The following is a 25,729-nucleotide window of genomic DNA, read 5'->3' as shown; positions in this document are numbered from 1 at the left end:
TACAGGAAAAAAACATTTATTTCCAGATGTTTCAGGGAGGCTGTTTCTCTACAAATTATAAGCAAGCCAATATGGAGGAAGCTTTCCCTTTAATATCCTTTGGTTTCTTTGTGTCCCAAATATGGGATGGGATTTTCAGACTTTTCTCAGGCTCTGCAAAAAGCCCCATGTGTTGGGATGGGGGCCATGAGGCCACATCTAAAGGCCTGGCCTGGCACCAGTGCTGATAACTTCGTCTGGGGGTTGTGTATTGTTCATGGTTTATGGCCTCTCTGAAATGAGGTAAACAGGACTTGTAGAACCATATAATTAAAGAAGGGGCAGTGGCTAGACTATAGGCTAACAAGAATGTGCATTAGATAACTGACACAGATTCAATTGCTAGCCGCCCCTCCACCCCCCAATGTCTCATTTCCCCCATCATCCCCCCCTCCCTTGATCCTCAAGCTGATTTTCAGCGTTGGCGATTCAATAGAAGACTCAAAGCTAGGGTGTTCAGCAGCTCAAGTTTTGTGTGTTTGTTTGTTTGTTTTCATCTTCATCACCTAAGGGATTGTGATGGTAGTCCAGAGACCTGGTCTGGAGTAACATCTGGGGCTTCAGGGCTTACTACTTCTATTAGCTGTTCTCAACTTGTAGAGGATGGATGGTGAGTCTGCACAGGTTTCTTAATTTCCGGCCTCAGAGCAGTGAGAAGCACACCTTAAGGTCCCATCTATTTCTTCTTCTGTTGGCTCATCGTCCTTGCTCTGCTCGTGTCTGTCTAATGGCCTAACACATCTCCTCAAAGGTCGTGGCTCTAAATTCTTTCAGGGAAAATATATGTCATTGGGATCCCCTGCTACTTCCATGCTGAAGAGGGATCGAGTTTTCTTTCAGAACCAAGAGATCCTTGCTCTTTGTCAGAGGGACGATGAAGCCTGGGCACAGAAGGAGGTGGGCTTGTGACCTGGCAGAGACAAAGTGTATTATAAAATTTAGTATTATTGAGCAATTATAACAGCAAGAGTTACAACAAATGGTCTGGTGGAAGAAAAAGAAAATATTTCAGTTCTAATAACTCCTATTGAAATAGAATTTTTCTCCTTAAAATCACCCATATTTTTATTTAAGAGCCAAATTAAGACCAATTTATCTATTGCATTCAATTTGTCCTGATTGTTTGAATAAATACAACAAGAATAGTAACTGACCATCCTTGCCGGAATTGCATGATTGAATCTCATGTGCCCCATAGGGCAGGGAAGCTAAGCTATCCAGCTGCTGCCAGGCCTGCCTGCAGTATCTGCTGAGTTAGGTGAATTCCTCACCTGGAGCGACTTCATTTGGGATGGGGCCCTTGGCTTCAAGGCCCATCACAAGGCCCTCCTGCTTGTTGGAGCCTAGAGTGCATGGGGGTTCCACGGGGACACAGAGGCACCCTCATTGCTCCCCTTCCACTCTGACCAACCGCTAGCAATGGTAGGGTATGGGCCTGATGCTCCAGAGCCAGCCATTTTCAGGGCTCCCAAGCAGAATGCCAGGCTTTCTCCATGGCACTCAGAGTCCAGACAGGCTTTTTAAAACATGATACTTCAGTCAAAGTTTTTGGTCAATAAAACTACAATTGGAAACCGGTCTTATTGAATTTATGCAAAGAAATGTAATGCCATAATTCATTCATTAAGTATTGCCAAATTATGGAGGGATACTATAGGGAGAAAATTCACTGATCTGCTTTAAGATCTTCTGATTTTCCTTGCCAGTCCTTTCTATGGACTTTTCAGAGTAATATATTACCAAATGTATTATAACAAAGTAGTAACTGTCTGCAAATAAGGAGAAAGTAAAAATGACATGGTTATGGATTTCATTATAATGTAAATGATATGGAATGTTGTCCTTTCTGTAAACCCACATTCTATAATATTATAACTAATAACCATTAATTATAACTGTATTTGACAAAGATTCCTATGTGCCTTCAGTATAAAACTTTCCTTTATGAGAGAGAAAACAAACATTTGAGGCATTTTAGAGCCTAGTGGGATGATCTACTAGTAAAGCCAATTCTAGGTCAAGAGAAATTTTTCTTAAAATTCAAACCATTGAAGGATTGTCAAACTTGATTTACCAAAATATTAAATATTATGAAATATTAAAGTATATTTAATATAGGCTAGTAAACTTCAGTTCCTTTATTAAAACATAGGCTAATAAACTTCAGTTCCTTTATTAAAAGATGGTCCCTTTTTTATTAAATACCTAATTAATATAACATAATTATTTTACTAGAAAAGAACTGACCAAAATAAGGCTTATTTCCTAACTTCATTTGTCCTTGGGTGTGGACAGCAAATAACATTATTATAAGTGGATTTCTTCTATCAGTCTCCCTGAGTACTTTGGTGTAAGCTATTTACCCTCTGTTTAGGGAGGCACAATGCAAATCATTGACTTTTAAGTGTCCTTGGTTTGGGGAAGACAGAGTTTTCTAGATGGTTGCAAATTGCTGTTTAAATATGTCAGTTTCCCTGTTCTGCTTGTCCTGGCTTACTGGCCTATATCATTTAATTATTTTCTCTTTTCCTTCTTATTACATACACAACCTCACAAATTTCACACTTCCAAATTAGCCTTTAAACCTTCCTTCTTTGGGTTTCAGGATTCTTCTTCCTGTCTGGCCAGGTTTGCCATTTCTGCCTTGGGGCCACTGATAGCAAGATGACTTCAGGAAATACCAAAATACCCTGCCCCCAACTTCAAAGCCACAGATCGTTTGCCAAATGGTCAGTTCAAAGATATCAGCCTATCTGACTACAAAGGAAAATATGTGGTGTTCTTTTACCCTCTTGACCTTACCTTTGTGTGCCCCAGGGAGATCATTGCTTTCAGTGATGGGGCAGAAGAATTTAAGAAACTCAACTGCCAAGTGATTGGTGCTTCTGTGGATTCTCACTTCTGTCACCTGGCGTGGATCAACAAACCCAGGAAGCAAGGAGGACTGAGACCCATGTACATTCCTTTGGTGTCAGATCCCAAGTGCACTATTGTTCAGGACTATGGGGTCTTAAAAGCTGATAAGGCATCTCATTCAGGGGCCTCTTTATCATTGATGATAAAGGTATCCTTTGCCAGATCACTGTAATGATCTTCCTGTTGGCCACTCTGTGGATGAGACTCTGAGACTAGTTCACTGACAAACATGGGGAAGTGTGCCCTGCTGGCTGGAAACCTGGCAGTGATACCATCAAGCCTGATGTCCAGAAGAGCAAAGAATATTTCTCTAAGCAGAAGTGAGCACTGGGTCATTATAGGGTCATGTGGTGATGTACAGCCATGAGAACAGATCCTCTCCTACTATTGTCATGCTTAAAACAAAGTCTTAGAGTTAGCCCAGATGGGGCCCTTCCTGTAGGGCTTGGGGAGGGTCAGCCATACTTCTCAGGAGGAAATTATCTCATGTGAACAGTAGTGGTACATCACCTTTTGGTCTTTTGTAGTTTCTATTAAACTTGAACTGAGAATTTTAAAAAAATAAACCTTCCTTCTTTGTCCTTCAAAAATGCAAAGCCATGCCTCAGACATTCCATTAAGTATTTCTACTCTAATATTCTTTCTTTCTGTCACACCTTCAGCAACTTGTACTGGCCTTTTCCTTCCTTCCTTCCTTCTTTCTACCTTCCTTCCTTCCTTCCTTCCTTCCTTCCTTCCTTCCTTCCTTCCTTTAAAATGTATTAGAATTCTTCACTTTTAGAAACCTTAATGGTTTTTTCAATAATTACCAAAAAGTAAACAGTATTTCTTAGCTTTACTTTTATGAAAGCATTTTAAATGCACTTTTACTTTCAAGAAAATATACCTTCAACAAAGTACAGAGACCTTCTGTGATAAAAACTAAAAGCAGGCAAATTAAAACGTGTAACATTATGTTAGTTTTCTGTTTTTGCCTTTCTTATTCTTATGTACATAGATTTTCTGAGCCTCTTTTAACAGCTTTTCTACACTTCTATTCTTCCAGTTCTCCACCTTTGCAGTTTTCTTGAGATGTCAGGCCAACTATTGGTGACAAAATGTAATTTTTAATATTTCTTGGCCCAACAGGTCCATTTTGGAAGAAAATTGATCAGTGCCTTACAAAACTAAATATATTCTTACCATATGAACCAGCAATCATACACACAGGAGTTGAAAACTTATGTCTAACAGAAACGCACACTTTGAAACCTATATGTTCATGTTGACCAATGTCACCCCAATGAATTTAATGAAAAAAAATACTGCATACCAATGTTTACATCAGCATTAGTCACAGTTGTCAAACTTGGAAGCAACCAAGATGCCCTGAGGTAGAGGATGGGTAAATACTGTGGAGCATCCAGACAATGGAATGCTATTTGGCATCAGACAGAAGTCATGAAAGACAATGAGGAATTGGAAATATATATGGCAGTTGACCCTAAAACAACACGGGTGTGAACTGCATGGGCCCGCTTATAAGCAGACTTTTTCAATAAATACCTCTACTGGGGTATTTTGTTATATTTTTATTATTGATTTTAGAGAGAGTAGAAGGGAGGAGAAAGAGAGAGAGAGAGTGAGAGAAACACCAATTTTTTGTCCCACTTATTTATGCATTCATTGATTGATTCTTGTATGTGCCCTGACTGGGGATCAAACCCACAACCTTGGCATATCAGGATGATGCTCTAAGCAACTGAGCTACCCAGCCAGGGCCATGATCTGTAATTGGAAGTTAGTGGATGTGGAGGACTGACTGTCTGCATTGACCTATGACATTTTATCTAAGGGACTTGAGCATCTGCAGGTTTGGGCATCTACAGGGGTCTTGGAACCAACCCCCCTTGGATATTGAGGATAAAGTTTAGGGGGAGTCAACGTTATGGGAGGATTTCCGACTGCATTGTGTGTGTGGGGGGGGGCCCTAAGTTCCACATTGTTCAAGGATCAACTGAAAGAAGACAACCCACAAAGTCTACATATTGTATGATTCCAACCATATGACATTCCGAAACAGGCAAAACTATGGAGACAATAAAACAAAATCAGTGGTTATAAGGGTTGGGTGAGAGGGAGAGATGAATAGATGAAGCACATAGGATTTCTGGGGCAGTGAAACAGTGTTGTATGATACTACAATGGGTACATGTCTTTGCACGTTTGTCCAAACCCACAGAATGTACAGCCCAAGAGCGAACGGTAATGTAAACGACAGACTTGGTGATAAGGATGGTCGGTGCGGTTCATTGGCAGTAACAAACGCAGGCTCTGGTGCGGGATGGTAATGCTGGAGAAGACTGGGTTTACAGGGACCGGGAGGGCAACTCTTCCTATTTTCTGTCAATTTTGCTGTGAACCTAAAACTTCTCTAAAAAATACAGCCTATTTTTTTAAATTATATTTAATTCTCACTTATATAACAGGTAACAGGGGTTTTGTTCAATTTATTTGATTACATAATTCTCCCTTTCCCTTATGTGAAAATTTTGATTATTCTTTGCTTTATCCTGCAGAAGACATATAATAGTCTTGAAATCACAATGCTAATACTGGCTACTACTACTATTATTATTAAAAAGAGTAAGATTTCTTAGTATTCTGTGTTTGTTTGTTTTTTCTAATCAAAATACCCTTCTAGAGAATCCAAGATGGCTGCCCAGGTAAACACCTAGCCGCAGCTGCACACAACAATTTCAATAAAATACAACTAAAATATAAAATGGACATTACCCAGAACTACAGGAAAGTCGACTGACTGGAAATTCTACAACGAGAAGCAAGGAGAAAACCAGAAGGAAGCAAGGAGGAGCTGTAAAAGCCTAAGGTATGGAGACACACGGTGCGCGCGGAGAGGACGGAGCTGGAGAGGAGGGCGGCTGAGTGCCTGGCTGGCATTCCCTAGCAGGAAGGAGATAAAAGCTGTGACTGTGTTGGGCCCCAGTTCTGACTGCTCTGAATCCCAGTTCTAGGCCAGACCCTGGGGACCCAGGCTCAAACAGAGGGAGCTCGGCTGTAAGGCGGAACCCCAGGGAGCAGCAAAAAGAGGTCCCAGAGGTGCACACATTGCGCTCAGAGAAGGGACAGTTGCCTGTGCCGCGGGATTGCCCTGGCGGGAAGGAGACAGGGGCTCCAGACTGCTCTGAACACCACCTCCAATCCCACTACCAACTGAACTGAACCCCAGTTCTGGGCTCACTGGGGGAGAGCTTAGACTGTTTGGTAGCAGGCGAAAATTGAGGGCACCTTTCTCTCAGAGGCGCTGGCAACGAGTACAGAAGGACCCTGAGACCCAGGAGCCACATAGGGCGGGGCTGACGAAAGCCAAGGCTGTAGGCTCCACCCTGAAACTCCACCCCATCTGTAGCTGCAAAATGCGACAATGAAATAGATCACAAACGAAAGAAATGGAGGACAAAAAGTGACTGGATATAGAGTTCAAATCTACGCTTACAAGGTTTTTCAAGAATTTCCTAGAAAAGATCGATAAGACCTATGAGGATATGAAAAGAGATCAACTAGAATTAATAAGGAATCAACAAGAAATGATAAGGGATCAACAAGAAATGGTAAGGGATCAACAAGAAATAAAGAATACATTGACTGAAATAAAAAATATTATATAGAGTCCTAAAAACAGAATGGAAGATCGCAAAAATCAAGTCAAAGATTTGGAACATAAAGAGCCAGAAGACACTCCTCCACAGAAGCTAGAAGGCAAGAGAATCCAGAAAATTGAAGATAATGTAAGAAACCTCTGGGACAACTTCAAGCAAACCAACATCAGAATTATGGGGGTCCCAGAAGAAGAGAGAGAGAAGATATCGAAAACATACTGAAAGAAATAGTGACAGAAAACTTCCCCCACCTGGTGAAAGAATTAGACTTACAAGTCCAGGAAGCGCACAGAACTCCAAACAAAAGGAATCCAAAGAGGACCACACCAAGACAAATCATAATGAAAATTCCAAGAGCACAAGTGATGAAGGCTTAGATCTGGATGTGTTGAGTTAGTATAGTGCTGGGGTGTTGATCTGTGAGTGCCTTGGGTGGGGCCTGGATGAGGCTGGTTGACCTATTTGGAAATGTCTTTTGTGTGAAGTGTATCATTGGGCATGTGGAGGTATTATTGATATGAGAAAATGCTAAGTAACTGATTTACTATCTGAAAAGGGATTTACTATCGGGGAAAGGGAGGGAGGAAGAGACTGAACATAAACTGTGCACCTATGGATGAGGACATTGGGGGATGGGGAGGGGGCGGAGGGTGGGGTGGGAACCTGGTGGAGGGGGGAAGAAATGAGGAACCTTTGTAATAATATGAACAATAAAGATTGAAAAAAAAAAGACAAAGACAGGCTATATTCCTATAAATTATGATCACTTTTACAGCATGTAAAATTAATAGCATGCAAATTAGAATTACCTGAACTCAATAAGCTCAAATTAAAATATTCCAGAAGAATTTAAAAAATAATAATAATAAAATAAAATAAAATAAAATTCCAAGAGCAAAAGACAAAGAGAGAATATTAAAAGCAGCCAGAGCAAAGAAGGTAGTTTCCTATAAAGGAGCACCTATACGATTGTCAGCTGATTTCTCAACAGAAACCATGCAGGCCAGACGGGAATGGCAAGAAATATTCAAGGTGATGAATAGTAAGAACCTACAGCCAAAGATAATCTATCCAGCAAAGCTATCACTCAGAATCGAAGGCCAGATAAAGAGCTTCAATAATAAAAAAAAAAGCTAAAGGAGTTCATCACCACCAAACCAGAATTATATGAATTGCTGAAGGGGGTTCTTTTGGAAGAGAAAGTAAACAAAGATAAAAATTATGAACAACAAATATGTAACTGTCAACAAGTGAATCTAAAAACCAAGGAAATTAAAAAAAAAATCTGATGAACAATATTAACTGTTGAATATAATAGAATCAGAGGTATGGAAGGGGAGTGAACTGATGATTCTTGGGGAAAAGGGGAGAGGGGATGTGGGAAGAGACTGAACATAAATTTTGCACCTATGGATGAGGACAATGGGGAATGGGAAAGGGCAGAGGGTGGGGTGGGAACCTGGTGGAGGAGAGCAAGGGTGGGGGGGAGGGGGGAAAAGGAACATTTGTAATAATATGAACAATAAAAATTTATTTAATAAATAAATAAATAAATAAATAAATAAATAAAAAGAAATTTAAAAGTTTTAAACAAAGAAAATAAAATTTTTTTTTAAAAATACCCTTCTAGGGATGTAGAGTAAAAATGCTATGTTTTAGAGACATTTGAAATAGCTCTTTAATATGTGGATATGCCATTAGCTTGGAATACAGCTATGTTCATTTATGTTTATTTTTTTCAATTAAGGGATTGTATTACAATTGAATTAGCCAACAAAAAGGCTCATACTAGAGTCAAAACTTACTTTCCTACTTAGCTCTGAGGTTTTCTCTCAGTTTGTCCAGTTTTTTCAAACAGAAGAGTTCACTGGACCTATGAGATAGTAGGTGCTCAATAAGTGAGTGTTGATTATTAAATGGATGAGGGAGTAAACAAATAGACTTACCATCTTTACTTCTCTTCAGTGATGGATTTCCCAACAATCCAAATAACTAGATTACAATTCAACATGAAATGAGAATGTTTCCCTAAATCCAAGAATTCCTGCATTTCAAACTGGCTTTTACATACTGATGAAACCTTATTTCTTCATCTGTTTACTAAATTGTTGTTTACTACTTACTAACTTCATAAAGAAACACTCAGTGACATGGGCTGGCACGTTTTAAAGAAAGAATAAAAGGTTGGTTCCCTTTGCCAGGCTGATGTGGCTCAGTGTTTAAGCATCTACCTATGAACCAGGAGGTCAGGATTGATTCCCCACAGGGCGCATGCGGGGCTGCTAGCTCAGATCCCCAGTGTGGGGCATGCAGGAGGCAGCCCAGCAATGATTCTCTCATCATTGATGTTTCTTTTTTTTTTCCTTTTATTAATAAACCTTTATTGTTCATATTATTACAAAAGTTCCTCTTTTTTCCCCCTCCACCAGGTTTCCACCCCACCCTCTGCCCTTTCCCCACCCCCCATTGTCCTCATCCCTAGGTGCACAATTTATGTTCAGTCTCTTCCCGAACCCCCCACTCCTCTTTTCCTTGAGAATCATCAGTCCACTCCCCTTCCATACCTCTGATTCTATTATATTCAACAATTACTATTGTTCATCACGTTTTTTAATTCCCTTGGGTTTTTTTTTTATTATTGGCTTCCAAAGGGGAGTTTAAGGTCTAAAGGAGCTTCCAGTGTGCCCAGATCCCTTTCATCAAAATCTGGGTAAGCTCCCTATTTTTTGGTACAAGATTTAGCTTATCGAGACCTGAGTGAGTCAAGGTCCTCATTCCAAGCACATGGATTAAGAAATCAGCACTGATAAGAGGATTCTGCCAGTGACCTCGGGCTCAGCTGATAAGAATTAAAAGAATGTCCATGTGCCCTCTCAGGCGGCTCTCTACATCTCACCTTTTTTTACTAATTAAAATAACATTTAATCTGTCAGAATGGCCAACATCAACAAATCAACAAACAACAAGTGTTGGCGAGGTTGCGGAGAAAAAGGAACCCTCGTGCACTGCTGGTGGGAATGCAGACTGGTGCAACCACTGTGGAGAACAGTGTGGAATTTCCTCAAAAAACTGAAAATGGAACTCCCATTTGATCCAGTAATCCCACTCCTAGGAATATATCCCAAGAAACTAGAAACACCAGTCAGAAAGGATATATGCACCCCTATGTTCATAGCAGCACAATCTACAATAGCCAGAATTTGGAAACAGCCTAGGTGCCCGTCAGCAGATGATTGGATCCAAAAACTATGGTACATCTACACAATGGAATACTATGCTGCCATAAAAAAGAAGGAATTCTTATCATTTGCAGCAACCTGGATGGAATTGGAGAACATCATGCTGAGTGAAATAAGCCAATCAATGAAAGAGAAACACCACATGACCTCACTCATTTGTGGATAATAAAGATCATTATAAACTGATGAACCAAAAGATAGATATAGAGACAATAAAGCAACAAGCAGATTGTCAAATTTCGGCGGGGAGGGGAGGAGGATCTGGGGGAGATAATACATCAACCGAAGGACTTGTATACATGCATATAAGTACAACCAATGGACATAAAACTCTGGAGAGGGAGGGGATGTGTGGGAGGGAGGGAGGGAGGGGGGCAAAAAAAATCAATAAAATATGTAAAAATAAATAAACAAATAAATGGTTAAAAAAATAAAATAAAATAAAATAAAATAACATTTAAACATCAATAATAGGGCTCTAAAATTAAAAACAATTGCAAACAATGCCAATGCAAAAACTAAACCACATACATGCTATTTTCAAAACTTGAATGTCAAGAGCAAAATTCTGGCTATTAAATAATAACAACAATGCCGATGCCAAACAACAAAATGAGAAATCAGAATTATGGACATATTAATATTTTTAACTACTAAATGAGTTTCTTTTGTTGCTGGTGTAGATTTACTCAGAGTCCTTGGACTTGCTGCACAAGACTTTGCAGAAGACTGGAAGCTAACAGATGCATGAGCTGGAACATGCTGCTCAGGGCCTGGCTGCTCCGGGCCTGGCTACTCTGGGCCTGGCTGCTGCTGCTCAGAGCCTGTCTGCTCTGGGCCTGTCTGCTCTGGGCCTGGCTGCTGCTGCTAAGGGCCTGGTTGCTACTGCTCCTGGCCTGGCTGCTCCAGGCCTGGATATTCTGGGCCTGGCTGCTGCTGCTCCTGGCCTGGCTGCTCGGGCCTGGCTGCTCTGGGCCTGGATGCTCTGGGCCTGGATGCTGCTGCTCCAGGCCTGGCTGCTCTGGGCCTGGCTGCTCTGGGCCTGGCTGCTCCGTCATCATTGATGTTTCTATGTCTTTCCCTCTCCCATTCTCTCTGAAATCAATAAAAAATATATATGCATATTTTAAAAATGTAACTCTAAACTTAAGATCTGTATAGTACACCATTAATGATTACTTGGGAAAGAAAGTGGCAGGGATTGGGTTGAAGACGGAATATAAACTAACATAGTAGCAATGCTATTGGATCCCATATATGGTTGTCCTGGGTAAGGAAATCCTGGGCACCTGGTTCTCCTGAGAAAGAACTCAGGTCAGTTGGAGAGACTGCTTTCTTCCTAAATAACCCTTGTCTCCCCTTGGACCCATCTTACTCTTCCTACCAGGAGTGTTTCTGTCAGCAACGCCCAGGCATCCAGACCTGCGGGGCGGGGTGGAAACCGAAAGCCGCACATCCTCACCTCGGAGCCGCTGCATGCAGAAGCTCAACCCGGTGACCCACTCCGTGAGCAGCCCGCTTCCCGGCGCCCTGTACCTCCCGCTGCGCCTGGCCTCCACAAGCCCCGCCTCCCACTGCGCCCGGCCTCCAAAAGCCCCGCCTCCGCAAGCCCCGCCTCCTCAAGCCCGGCCTCCACAAGCCCCGCCTCCCGCTGCGCCCGGCCTCCACAAGCCCCGCCTCCCGCTCGCCTGGCCTCCACAAGCCCGGCCTCCCGCGCACTCCGCCTCCCAAAGCCGCCCCCAGCCCTCCGCTGAGCCCCGCCTCCCCGTGACCCTGTGCCCACCTCGGCGCCTCCGTGTCCCACTCACTCGGGCCCACGAAGCCAGGGCGCGATGGCCGCCCCGATCACGGCCCCGATCACGCGGCAGGTCAGCGGCCGCACCGCCACAGTCCCGGTCCCGGGCGGCCCCGCGCGCGGGCAGCCCCTGGCCGCCGCCGTGGCCGGGCTTCCGGTGCTGGACTCGGACCGGAGGCGGGTGCCGTTCGGCGCGCTGTTCCGGGAGCGCCGGGCCATCGTGGTCTTCGTGCGGGTGAGCGCGGGCGGCGGCCTGACCGGCGCAGGGACCTCGGCCGCAGCTGGGGTGGAGGTGGCCTCCCCAGCCCGGGCGGGGAGACCCTTCGGGGCCCCGGAGGGCGGGGTCCAAGGCGGACTCCGCCCGGCCCTTCCCATGGCCGCCCCCTAGGGGCGTCCGACCGCGCCAGCGAGTCCCGGTCTTCAGCCTGAGGAGGCCGAGGGAACGGGTGCGGCCCGGCTTTAAAGTGCATCGGCCTCCGCGATACCTTTTCCACCCAACCGGGGCGCTGGGTTAGCACCCTTCCCACCCAACCGGGGCGCTGGGTTAGCACCCTTCCCACCCAACCGGGGCGCTGGGTTAGCACCCTTCCCACCCAACCGGGGCGCTGGGTTAGCGCCCTCTCCACCCAACCGGGGCTCTGGGTTAGCGCCCCTTCCCACCCAACCGGGGCGCTGGGTTAGCGCCCTTCCCACCCAACCGGGGCGCTGGGTTAGCACCCTTCCCACCCAACCGGGGCGCTGGGTTAGCGCCCTCTCCACCCAACCGGGGCTCTGGGTTAGCGCCCCTTCCCACCCAACCGGGGCGCTGGGTTAGCGCCCTTCCCACCCAACCGGGGCGCTGGGTTAGCACCCTTCCCACCCAACCGGGGCGCTGGGTTAGCACCCCTTTCCACCCAACCGGGGCGCTGGGTTAGCACCCTTTCCACCCAACCGGGGCGCTGGGTTAGCACCCCTCTCCACTCAACTGGGGCGCTGGGTTAGCGTCGTGCGAAACGAAGCTCTTGGTCTTTGCGGAACCCGGAGGGTGTCCCTCGCTAACTTGTTCTTTTTGCCGGTTGGAGTCCCAGCATTTCCTGTGTTACACCTGCAAGGAGTACGTGGAAGATCTGGCCAAAATCCCCAGGAGTTTCCTACAAGTAAGTCTCCTGAGCGTGAACAGCAGTGTGCCCGCCTCCAGGACCCTGTGCCGGTCGCCGCATTGATAAGCAGCGCAGCGGGGGTCGGCGAGGAGCCGCTTATCCCTGTTATCAGCTTCCCGGACTCCCCAGCGCCCCCTAAGGGAGGGGCGCATTAGAGACCCATCCCCTTCTCCAGGTGCTGGTTACTGCGGCTTATAAACATGCTGACCACAGGAATGCTTTTGGTGTTACCTAGTAACGTGCCTATCCACAAAAGTTGAATGATAATGACCAAAAACACAAATGCTGGCAATTGAGATTTCTTTCCTTTATTTTGTAATAAGAACACCACATAGTTGTTCATTATAGGAAAATACTAATATAGCTTAAAAGTGAAAAATTGTATTAGTAATGGGGTGCACATTCCACATCCCTATGACAACCAAACACGTGTGTTTTTCATCAGGCACATACATGGAGATTTGTCCCCAGGTGAACTTTCGAGTGAAGGCATTGGGCAGCTTTTGTAAAACTCAAATCTTGGTTCCCGAGACCTTACCATTGGGATGTGAGAAAATAAAACTGATTAAATAATACTACTTTAATCATTTTTATTCTTTGCTTAAATATTTTTATTGATCTGTTTTAGAGAGGAAGGGAGAGGGAGAGAGAAACCTCATGTGGAGAGTGAAACATCAATAGGCTGCCTCCTGCATGCCCCCTAGCGGGAACTGAGCCCACAGCCTTTGGTGCTAACTGCAGGACTATTTTTTTAAGTACACCTTTGGGGGAGTGTAGGGAATTATTGACTATATTAAAGTTCTTAGCAAAAGATCATCAGAATGAAACATTTTACAGTACATTTCTTTGACTCACACACTTTTCCCATTTATTCCATCCTTCCAGAAGCCTATAGAGGCTTTGGAATGGAATGGGTGAGGGGAAGTTGTAGGAAACATAATTTCTAATAGTATTTACATGTATCTATGTTTTTTCTCCTAAAGGAGGCAGATGTCACCCTTATAGTGATTGGACAGTCATCCTACCATCATATTGAGGTAAATTTATAACAAATTGAAAAATTAGCAGATTAAAACTAACAGACATAGCAAGAATATGATTTGAACCACTAAATGTAGGTTATATTTACTGAAATTAAGTTATATTATAATTACTTTTCTCTTACTTTTTTCTTATAAAGATCTCACATATTCTCTTTTTTGTAGCCTTTCTGCAAACTGACTAGGTATTGTCATGAAATCTACATTGATCCTGAGAGAAATTTATAAAAGATTGGGAATGAAAAGAGGTGAAGAAGTTACCTCCTAACCCTCGTGCACTGCTGGTGGGAATGCAGACTGGTGCAGCCACTGTGGAGAACAGTGTGGAGTTTCCTCAAAAAACTGAAAATGGAACTCCCATTTGACCCAGTAATCCCACTCCTAGGAATATATCCCAAGAAACTAGAAACACCAATTAAAAAGGATATATGCACCCCTATGTTCATAGCAGCACAATCTACAATCGCTAGAATTTGAAAACAGCCTAGGTGCCTGTCAGCAGATGATTGGATCAAAAAACTATGGTACAGGACACTGGGAAGAGGATCCAAGATGGCTGCACAGGTAAACACCTAACCTCAGCAGCACACAACAATTTTGATAAAATACAACTAAAATATAAAATGGACATTGCCCGGAGCTACAGGAAAGTCGACTGACTGGAAATTCTACAGCAAGAAGGAAAGAGAAAACCAGAAGGAAAAGTAGAGGAGCTGTAAAAGCCTAAGGCCTGGAAACACGCTGCATGCATGGAGAGGACGGAGCCAGAGAGGAGGGGGAGGCTGAGTGCCTGGCTGGTGTTCCCTAGCAGAAAGTAGATAAAAGCTCCGGACTGTGCTGAACCCCAGACCCGACAGCACTGAACCCCAGTTCTAGGCCAGACCCTGGGGACCCAGGCTCAAACAGAGGGAGCCTGGGCTGAGGCGGAATCCCAGGGGAGCGGCGAAAGGCAGGGCCCCCGGAGTCGCACACATTGCACACAGAGAATGGATGGTTGGCTGTGCCTCGGGATTGCCCTGGCGGGAAGGAGACAAAAGCTCCAGACTGGGAAGAGCGCGATGAGGAGCTGATGAGCTGCTGCCATGGGCACTGGCAAGGAGCCGGGCGACAGGTCCCCCTGGGGGGAGGTGCCACTGGGCCTTCGACTGCTGATCATGGGCCATGGAGCCGAGACCGGGGGCTGCTTCCTGGGCGGCGCTGACCCTGGCAACAGGCTGAAGCCACGCAGGAGGCCGCGGACAACAAAGGGGCACCGTGGGCGAGCCTGCTGAGCTTCCAGGACGAGGAGGAAGAAACTGAAGAAGTTTTCAATGTGAAAAAGTCAAGTTATAGCAAAAAGATAGTAAAATTACTTAAGAAAGAATACAAAGAAGATCTTGAAAAATCAAAGATTAAGACAGAACTCAACTCATCAGCCAACATAAATGCGTTTAAAGAGAGAGAGAGAGAGAGAGAGAGAGAGAATGAATATGTTGGAGCGGCTGTGGCCAGGCCCAGAGTGGCCAGGCCGAGGGCAGTGGCAGCCGGGCCCGGAGCAGCAGCAGCCAGGCCCCAGAACAGCAGCAGCCAGACCCGGAGCAGCAGCAACCAGGCCCGGAGCAGCCAGGCCTGGGGCAGTGGCGGCCAGGGGCAGTGGCGGCCAGGCCCGGAGCAGCCGGACCTAGAGCAGCCACGCCCAGAACAGCCGGGTCAGGAGCATCCAGGCCCAGAGCAGCAGCAGACGGACCTGGAGCAGCAGCAGCCAGGCCCAGAGCAGCTGGGCATGGAGCGGCGGCAGACGGGCCCGGAGCAGCCAGCCCCAGAGCAACAGAGGCCAGGCCCGGAGCAACAGCGGCCAGGCCCGGAGCAGCCGGGCCCAGAACAGCTCGCTCCTCGCCTGCCCATGCCCCAGGGCTGCTTCTCAGACATGGCTGGAAACTTTTGGGAGAACTTGAGGGTCTGCTGAATCAGTGATGAAGCTTAGATCTGGATGTGTTGAGTTGTTGTAGCACTGGGGTGTTGATCTGTGAGTGCCTTGTGTGGGGTCTGGATGAGGTTGGTTGATCTATTTGGATGTGTCTTCTGTTTGAAGTGTATCCTTGGGAATGTGGAGGTATTATTGATTAGAGAAAATGCTAAGTAATTGATTTGCTACCTGAAAAATTTAAAGTTCTGAAAGTTTAAGGTCTCTTGCCAAAAAGAGGTTTTAAAGCTAAGACCTTAATTTTACTGGAGAAAGGGGAGGACAAGCCCACCCAGAACAGGTAATCCAATTCCAGCCAGCAGCTATCTTTAAACAATGTGTTCATTTACATTTGAATTGCTACGCCTTTTGATAGCCCAAGGGCAAGTTTACATGTGAACAAGTTTGCTTTTCAGTTCCCAGGGCAGAAAAAACAAGGCTTAAAATTATTAGATTTTAAAATTTATTCTTAAAAATATAAAAGTTTATTAATTTTTTTTAAAAAAACAAGGAAATTAAAAAACCTGATGAACAATATTAACTGTTGATTATAATAGAATCAGAGATATGGGAGGGGAGTGGACTGACAATTCTCGGGGAAAAGGGGAGTGGTGGATTTGGGAAGAGACTGAACATAAACTGTGCACCTATGGATGAGGACAATGGGGGGTGGGGAAAGGGCAGAGGGTGGGGTGGAAACCTGGTGGTTGGGGAAGGGAGAAATAAGGAACTTTTGTAATAATATGAACAATAAAGATTGATTTAAAGTTTAAAAAAGCCGAAACTGGTTTGGCTCAGTGGATAGAGCTTCAGCCTGCGTACTGAAAGGTCCCGGGTTCGATTCCGGTCAAGGGCATGTACCTGGGTTGCAGGCACATCCCCAGTAGGAGGTGTGCAAGAGGCAGCTGATGGATGATTCTCTCTCATCGATGTGTCTAACTCTCTATCCCTCTTCTTTCCTCTCTGTAAAAAAATCAATAAAATATATTTTAAAAATAAAAAATAAATAAATAAAATTAAAAAAAAAACCTATGGTACATCTACACAATGGAATATTATGCTGCCATAAAAAAGAAGGAATTTTCATCATTTGCAGCAACCTGGATGGAATTGGAGAACATCATGCTGAGTGAAATAAGCCAGTCAATGAAAGAGAAACACCACATGACCTCATTTATGGATAATAAAGAACATTATAAACTGATGAACCAAAAGCTAGATATAGAGACAGTAAAGCAACAAGCAGGCTGTCAAATTACAGCGGGGAGGGTAGGGAGATCTAGGGGAGATATTAGATCAACCGAAGGACTTGTATACATGCATATAAGTACAACCAATGGACACAAAACTCTGGGGAGGGAGGGTCTGAATGGGAGTGGGGGAATGGTAAGATATGTACACAGATAATAATTTAATTTTAAAAAATGTGAGAGGGGAGGGATAAAAAGAAGTTACCTCCTCAGGTAACTTACACATGACATGTCTCAAGTAGAAAAATAAAATGATGTATTTTTTACATTTGAATCTACATGCTTAGGGAAACAAATGGTAAGTTAATAACTCAGACCATTTTTTATGATTCCTGTAAACGATCCAGATACAACAGACCCTAAAAGATTCCTTTCTGGGGTGTAATGACATGGAAAGCTGAGAAGTACTAAACATGGGCTGTGGTGTGTGTGTGTGTGTGTGTGTGTGTGTGTGTGTGATGAAAAATATTTTAAAAGATATTGCAGTGCTAACCCTGACTAATAGAAGTGAGAAAAATGGCTTTTATGTGTTTTTAAAATGAGTACATTTTACTTTCGTGATTAAAATAAAATTTTTGATTAAACTAATATGCACGAATTCATGCACCTTGAAAGGAACTGTGAGCCATGAGCTGTGGTGGGCACAGAGGCGAGTCTCAGCACATCCTATGCAGGAACACCCCCCCCCCCCCTCCTTCTGCCACTGCTGTCTCCTGACTGCCAGCAGCCCCACCCCTGCCACCACTGCTCCAGCCGCTGACGGCACTGACTCCTCTCATATCTGCTGACCGTGTGGAGCGATTAGGGCCGGTGCCAGCAGCAGGTGCAAGTGGAGCCGGCACCGTCAGTAGGTGTGAGTGACGGCTGCTACTCCTATCACTCCTCAGGAGCAGGGGGAGGTGGAGAAGTCATCTGAGGCAATCAGGGCCAGCAGCTGCCACACGCACCTGCTGATGGCACGGAGCGATAGAAGCTGGCAGCGGGTGCCAGCAGTGGGTGCGATTGGTGGCTCTGGTGCTGGCACTGGGTACAAGTGGGGTCGGTGCCGACAGCAGGTATGAGTATTTGGTGGGACCATGGGGCACGGGAGCAAAGAATTTACAGTAACCACCAGAGGCTCACCCTGATGATAGCGACTGGTGCCCCATCTTGGTCTGGTGCCCCCACTCTCCTGCTCCACCATCCCGCCACGGCTAATGCCCAGCATGTTTTGCGCGAGCCCCCTGGTGGTCAGGGCACGTCATAGCAACCAGTTGTTCAGTTGTTCAGTTGTTCTGCCAATTGGTCTATTTGCATGTTAGGGTTTTTATATATATATAGGTACCTTATCTTCATGATTTTGAATGGTTTATGTCCTTTCATTGATGAAATCTTGGTTTCATTTGAAGCCCAACTCAAAGGGACTCTCACTAGCTCTTTGATTAGGAGTAAATGCTCCCCTCGCTGTATTGGAACGGCACCTTGCACTTCCTTGTATACTTAGTTACTGCGTGTAAAGTGGCTGGGAGTGTAGTTAGTTGAAGAGTTTGATGTTTTATTCACCATGATGTGGTCCACATTCCCTGCCCTTAGCACAGTTCTTTATAATTAATAGAGCTTGGTCAGCTCTAGGTGAGCTGCTAATCTGTGATTTATAATAGGTTGGAAGAACTTGGCTCTGAGATGCCAGTAAGAGAACTCGAACTCGGATCATTCATCTCCACAAACATTATTGAGCTCTGGCTAGTGACAACTACTGTGCTGGCGCTCCGGGGGGTGGTGGTAGAAGACAGACACAGCCCTGCCCTCTGGCACATCCTCTACCCTGAGAGCCAGAAGCAAACAGCTCATTCTGATCCAGGTGAAGGGTTTGTAAGAGAGGAAAGCATGTGCTGGGGATACCTGCACCAGAAAATCGAGGGGAGAGTGTATCTGGGAAGACTTCTCAGAGGAGGTTGTCTAAGCTCACTTTTTAAATGTTTTTATTTATTTAATTTTTTTTTTTTGAGAGAGAGAGAGAGGGAGATAAATAAACATTGATTGGCTGCCTCCTGCATGCCCCCTACTGGGGATCAAGCCCCCAACCCAGGCATAGCTTTCATGATGGTACCCAGTCATGAAATGGATCCAGTGACCTCTTGATGCATGGGAGGAAGCTCGATGCCCTGAGCCACACCGGCCAGGCTAAGCTCACTCTGGGGAAGTCCAGGTCCCTGCATCTCGCCAGAGTCTAAAAGGCAGTTTGGGAATTGGTGTGAGCCAAGGGGCAGGTTGTGGGCCAATTCATGCCGAGTATGGGGTGACTGTTCTGGAGGCAGTGTGCGGGTGGGGCTCGTACAAGTACTTAAAGTGACAAGTTATGACACAGTCACACTCCAGGTTGTAATGAAGGGTGGGAAAGAAGTGAGGCCTGACATCCTAGGGGTGGGTCACAGGAGGGGACAGATTGGGAAACTATTTATGAGTGAGTTAACATGACCCATTTCTAATGTTTTTTTAAAAAGCAGCTTAAACTTCACGAAAGCTGTTGGTGAACTGGCATAGATACTGAGTTCGCACCTTTTTTCTCTGTAGTGAAGGAACTTTCAGAGTGCCGGTGTGGACTCACTCTTTGATAGGCTGATTTCCGGTGCCGCAGTGAAGTCTCAGTGTGTCTCAGAGCATCTCAGTCTCACTTAGCACTTTAGATGTAAACTGTGAGTTTCCCTTCAGTAGCACCTCCCCATGCATTGCCTCAACAAAGACAAGGATTTGAATTTTAGACAAAACATATCCTGTGATTACAAGAGTGGGTCTAGTCACTTTTTTGAGCCTCTTTGGCCTGTGTTAAAATACTATATTTAGGTTCTTATATCATAATTTTAAAAATTTCTTCCTGAAACAGTATAAATCTCAGTCAAACTCAGAATAGTCCTCCTTGAGATCAATGCACTAAAAATAATATACAGCTATAAATTTATTTTATTGTTATTTTAATCCTCACCCGAGAAGTGAGGACATTTTTTCAATTGATTTTAGAGAGAGTGGAAGGGAGGAGGAGAGAGAGAGAAACATTGATGTGACAGAGACACGTCCATTGGTTGCCTCCCAGAGGAGTGTGCTTCTCAGCAGAGACTTAAATTCTAGGCTCTCGAACCTCCTTCAGTTGAAGTTCTAACAATTCAGAAATATCAAATGACCTCTTCTTGGACACAAGGAGATAGTTTCGATTTCTGAATATTTATTATAGGTGAAGAATCCTATAAAACAGTAAAATTTAGCCTTTCCCCATGTCTTCAAGTGAATGCTCCTGTGTTTGTTTCTTGGTAAGATGACTGCATTCTGATGTAAACATGAAAGAAATGGAGGAGTTCATGAGATGTAGGAAAATAACGGGAATCTGGGAATACTAAGAAATCGGGCAATTGGCTCAGGCTGGGTAGCTCAGCTGGTGAGAGCATCATCCCCATATGCTACAGCTGCAGGTTCGATCTCTGGTCAAGGCACATACAAGAATCAACCAATGAATGCATGAATAAGTGGAACAATTTTCTCTCTCTCTCTCTCTCTCTCTCTCTCTCTCTCTCTCTCTCTCTCTCTCTCTCTCTCTCTCCCACCCTCTCTTCTTCCCTCCCTCCCTCCCTTCTTTCCTCTCCTCCCTCCCTTCCTCTCTAAAGTCAAGAAATAAGAAAATTTAAAAAGATATCCTCACCCAGGGACACTTTTGCCCCCAGGGGACATTTGACTTTGTCTGGAGAATTTTCAGTCATCACAACTTGGTGGGTAGTGGGTGCCATGTCATCTAGTGGGTGTATATGGCAAGGGGGCTGCTAAGCACCCTACATCGCACAGGACAAAGAATGATCTCGTCTGAAGCATTGTGGAAGGCTGAAGTAGTGGAAGGCTGAAAAACCATTCTTTTAAGGAAAAATAGACAAAAGATGACACAAGAAAGAGGAGCATCATTACCTTTTTAATATCTAATCGAATATAAACTGATAGCATCTAAAGACACTTTCTAATATTTCAGGACCGAGCCCTCATATAAAGTCAAACATCCTCTCAGGAAGCATTTGGAGCCTGTGGCAGGCGGTGACTGGCCCTCTGTTTGATTTCCAAGGAGATCCAGTTCAGCAAGGCGGGACCCTTATTGTAGGTCCAGGTAAGCATCAAAGCCCAGAACCAAAGGGCACCTCGTGCGCTTTAGAAGTCCAGAGGCTACCTGCTTTCTTTGTAAAACAGCGAGAACGTAAAAATGGGCAGCTTGACATGGTAGCAGTCAGGATGCTATGCTTTCTCGGGGGCACCTTGTGCTTTCAAAGGCTTGTGTATATTTTGGTGTCTGTCTGTTGAATGTAATGTGCTCATCATCCTAGGCCCGAGGGTTTTCAGGTATTTGGGACAGGAAGTTAGCAGTGGTTTTGGTGGACTCTAAATGGCTATAACACTTGAAAGAAACTTAATGGAAACCCTGTCCAGGTGGCTCCATTGGTTGGAGCATCATCCTGTACACCAAAGGGTTGTGGATTAGATATATGCTCAGGGCACATACATAGTTATGGGTTCGATCCCTGGTCGGTGCGTGTATGGTATGCAACTGATGGATGTTTCCCTTTCACATTGATATTTCCTTCTTTGCCTCTTTTTCAAATCGATAATTTAAAAAAATCCTTGGTCTCACTGATGTGGCTCAGTGGTTGGACCCATGAACCAGAAGGTCGTAGTTCAATTTCAGGTCAGGGCATATGCCCAGGTTTTGGGCTCTATCCCCAGTGGGGGAAAGGGGTGCAGGAGGCAGCCAATTGATAATTCTCTCTCATCATTGCTGTTCCTCTCTCTCTCCCTCTCCCTTTCTCTCTCTGAAAATCAATAAAAACATTTAAAAAAAAATAAAAACATATCCTTGAGTGAGGATTGGAGGGAAAAAAGGAAGTTCAGTGGAGGTGAACATTCCAAATAGGAGAAAGTCATCAAGCACTTCTTTGGGTCAGTAGATGAGTGAACCTGGGTAGTTCTCTCTAACAAAATGAGGAGATTTGGTCCATTCGAAAAGCACATCGGCCCCAGGGACAGCGCATTCAATAACAGTCACAAAAGCCCATGCTTCCATGGCTTTATTGATCAGTTTGGAGCACCTGGAACTCCTTTGGCTTCGCTCTGCTCTGTGGGTGAAGGCTGAATCTCGGCCACCTCCCAGGACTGCAGTCAGGGACAAACACTCACAGTGACAGTGCCAAAAAGCAGTTATAAACTGTTTTCTGGGTTCTTCTTCCTCTTTAAAATGGTCCAGGTTAGTGAATGTAGCTTCTAAGAGTTATAAAATTCACACTTACTTTAATCCATTCTAGATAGCTAGAAGGAACTTAGAGGATTTTTGTCCAAACAGTATGATTTTGGGCCTGTTGTGTGTGGAGCACTACAAGCTAAACTCTGTTACTTAAGTTCCCTTTCCCTCTCGGGGATGAAGCGAGATGCAGTTAGACCCGAAACATGAAGAGTCCTGTAATTCACCCGGAACAACAGTAGCCACGTTTCCGATGGACTGGTTTCCGTACTCAGGTTGGACGGTGTTTTCTGAGACCCTCCTCTCCATGTCTCGGTGCCACCAGCCCCCACATTCAGTGTGTAAGAATGAGAGCGCAGGGAGAATGTCCTTTGTGTCCAAGTTGGGAACCACTTACTAGGAGATTTTGATGCTACCTCCTGGAGGAAATAGCTCAACTAAGGAAAAAGCCAGGTGTGTATTTATACACATCTGTATCATGGTTAAGCCAGTATTTCATTTGCTTTACTTATATTATTTGATAATAAGCCAGTTTATGATATTAAATCTCTAATGATGACTAAAGATAGCAGATAAGTGCAGTGCAGAAGATATGCCTCTAATAATGTTTCCTTAATTTATTGTTTTAAGTTAAAATTCTCATCTTGAGCCCAAGAATATAAGTAAACTGAACTGGACTATAAATTATGACTTATTTATATTTGAGCAAAGAATTGTAGACATCTAAGTGTATCCTAACTGATTGTTTTAATGTCCTTATTTTCAGCTCCTTTTGGTCTACAGTTATAATGCAGATAGACTTTTTTAAAAATATTTTTTATTTGGGAGGTGGGTGAAGATGTACAAAGGAGGGGAACACCTATAATAATGTCAACATTAAAATTTTTTAACAGCCGGGACCGGTTTGGCTCAGTGGATAGAGCGTCGGCCTGCAGACTGAAAGGTTCCAGGTTCCATTCTGGTCAAGGGCATGTACCTTGGTTGCGGGCACATCCCCTGTGGGGGGTGTGCAAGAGGCGGCTGGTCGATGTTTCTCTCTCATCAACGTTTCTAACTCTCTGTCCCTCTCAATTCCTCTTTGTGTAAAATCAATAAAATATATTTTAAAAAATTAAAAAAAATTTAACAAATAAAAATAACAGGAAAATAAAAAGATACTTGCAAAGTGAAAAGAAAAATATCTTTTTTATTTTTAGAGAGAGAGGAAGAGAGAGAAATATCGATGTGAGAGTGGAACCTCAATGGCTACCCTGCACGCCCACTATGGAGCATGAAACCCTGGCCTGTGCCCTGGCCGGAAATAGTGTGGGCGATCTTTCAGTCACAGGACAGCGCCCAGCCAACCGAGCTACACCGGCCAGTGTGTACAGGACAGTGCCCAGCTAACCGAGTTACACCGGCCAATGTGCAGACAGCCTCGTAAATCAGTATTTGGGAGTGAATATTTTTAAGCGAGTGATTTATTCCATTATTACATTTAAGAAACAGATGTGATTTTCTAGCTTGCTATCTATGTCAGTTCCATTTTCTACCTGTTTGACAGGATATTTTACTTAACTATAACCTAATACAAGGTCATAATTTAAGAATGGTGCCCCTTGAATCTCATAAACATTAAGTATCACTCTTATTTAACCACATTCTTGTCATGCTTTATTACCTTAATTTAAAATTATTATAGCACTACACATAGAATATAATGTACTCTGGATGATTAATTTTTTCCAGTGGACTAATTAAAAGTTGACAAGCGTCCTTAATTCTAGTAAGCAATAAATCCAATAAGTAATAATGTATGCCAACCTCTGCCTTTTATTCTTACTGCCTTCTAGGTCATGACATCCATTTCATACACCATGACAGCAACAGATTGGATCACAAACCCATCAATTCTGTTTTACAGCTTGTGGGAGTCCAGCAGGTGGACTTCACAGGCAGACCTTCAGTTATCCATGTGTGACAGACTGTCACATTCAAACGGACCCTCAAGACCTGGCGCAAAATGTCGGAGTGTGTATCCTTGAGTAGTGTCTGGTTTGTCAGCCATTGAGGAGCTCTGAAAACACAGAGACATGTACCAGTTAAACTGCAAGCTGAGAGGCATTGATTGTCAAAAATGTGATGTATATTTATAATTTTATGGCTTTTAAAGTTTTAAACAAATTTTATTTATACAAATACAACTTTTTTGTTACTCCTCACTTGAGAAAGTTTTCTCCATTCATTTCCAGAGAGAGTAGTATTGAAGGGAAGAGACACAGAGAAACATTAATTGAGAGAGACACATTGATTGGTTGCCTCCCACATGCACCCTGACCCTGGGCGGGGATCGAGCCTGCAACCGAAGTATGTGCCCTTGACCAGAATTGAACCTGCAACCCTTCAATCTGTAGGCCAATGCTCTATCCATGGAGCCAAACTGCGTAGGGCCAAATAAAATTTTAAAAGCCATAAAATAGTAAATACTATTCTTTATCTTATATTATGGTATATTCATTCAATTAAAGGTTTTGGAAGGGCCATAAAAGTATAAATCCTTATGAAGAACATATAAGAGGAAAGTTAAGGAATTCAACACAATTTTATCCAGTGGAAAAAGTAAAAAAAAAAAAAAAAAAAAAAAAAAAGGGAGGGGGGTAATTAAATTTTATCTATTTTATAACATAATCAAATTTTTATATGTATTTATATTTTTGTAAACTTAGAAAAAAAAAGAAATGGAATATTTTAAAAATTTATTGTTTTAAGCCTGATTCGAGAATATTTTTCCATCACTTTTTTAATTAAGAGTGGAAGAAAGGGAGGAAGGGAGAGAAAGAGAGAGAAATATCAATGTGAGATAGACACATCAATTGGTTGCCTCTTGCATGTGCCCAACCAGGTCTGGGCAACAAACCTGCATCACAGGTATGTGTCCTTGACTGGGAATCAAACCCAAGATCCTCTGGTTCCTGCGATGACGCTCTAACCACTGAGCAAAGCCAGCCAGGGCTACACACCAAAATCTTGCTTGTAGGTATCTCTGTATGGCAGGATTTATTTTCTTTTTCACACTATTCTATATTTCCCAACTATTACATAGTGAGCTTTTTTTTTTTTTTTTTTTTTTTTAGCCAGGAAAAGGTCTTTAAAAATTACATGAACGATAGTATATTCCTATACAACAAGCTCTAGGTCCTCAATGGTGCCACTATATAGGCTGCAAGGCCATATATTTCTACCGCAATTGCTCTACTCAGAGGAAATAAGGCAAACCACATCTTTCCTATAATCTGTTCAGAGCACCTGTTCACCCACACCCACTATCCACTACACTGGGACCTTTTTTGGGGGTGAGGGCAATTCTCTGATTATCAGTGGAGTTGAGCATCTGTCCATAAGCTTTTGGATATTCAGGCCATTCTCTATGGGTCACCCATTCACATCCATTTCAGTTTTCTCCTAGGTTGTTAGACTTTTCCTTACTAT

At 43.9% G+C, this 25,729-nt stretch overlaps 1 protein-coding gene, 1 long non-coding RNA gene and 1 pseudogene across 3 annotated transcripts; 2 read left to right on the top strand and 1 right to left on the bottom strand.

Annotated features, from left to right (window-relative positions):
• On the bottom strand, positions 1-11,757 carry LOC311630204. Its single transcript, XR_014796345.1, has 2 exons — positions 11,637-11,757; positions 1-949 (listed from the first exon to the last, which is right to left on the bottom strand). It is a non-coding gene; the product is annotated as an uncharacterized lncRNA (long non-coding RNA).
• Positions 1,459-3,611, top strand: LOC311630234 (peroxiredoxin-1-like; annotated as a pseudogene). The gene is made up of 2 exons: positions 1,459-1,518; positions 2,714-3,611. The product of its transcript is annotated as a peroxiredoxin-1-like (transcript).
• Positions 11,686-24,466, top strand: LOC311630203 (peroxiredoxin-like 2C; the record flags this gene model as incomplete). Its single annotated transcript, XM_084899089.1, is given in 7 exon segments — positions 11,686-11,883; positions 12,716-12,784; positions 13,771-13,824; positions 13,993-14,039; positions 14,041-14,083; positions 20,989-21,139; positions 24,094-24,466. Coding segments are annotated over 7 exon segments (690 nt in total). The 3' UTR covers positions 24,222-24,466.
• Positions 24,467-25,729: the final 1,263 nt, after the last annotated feature.

The sequence above is a fragment of the Pipistrellus hanaki genome (assembly GCF_964339955.1).
Source record: "Pipistrellus hanaki genome assembly, chromosome: 11".
Lineage (NCBI taxonomy): Eukaryota > Metazoa > Chordata > Mammalia > Chiroptera > Vespertilionidae > Pipistrellus > Pipistrellus hanaki.
This window is presented reverse-complemented; position numbering and strand designations above follow the sequence as displayed.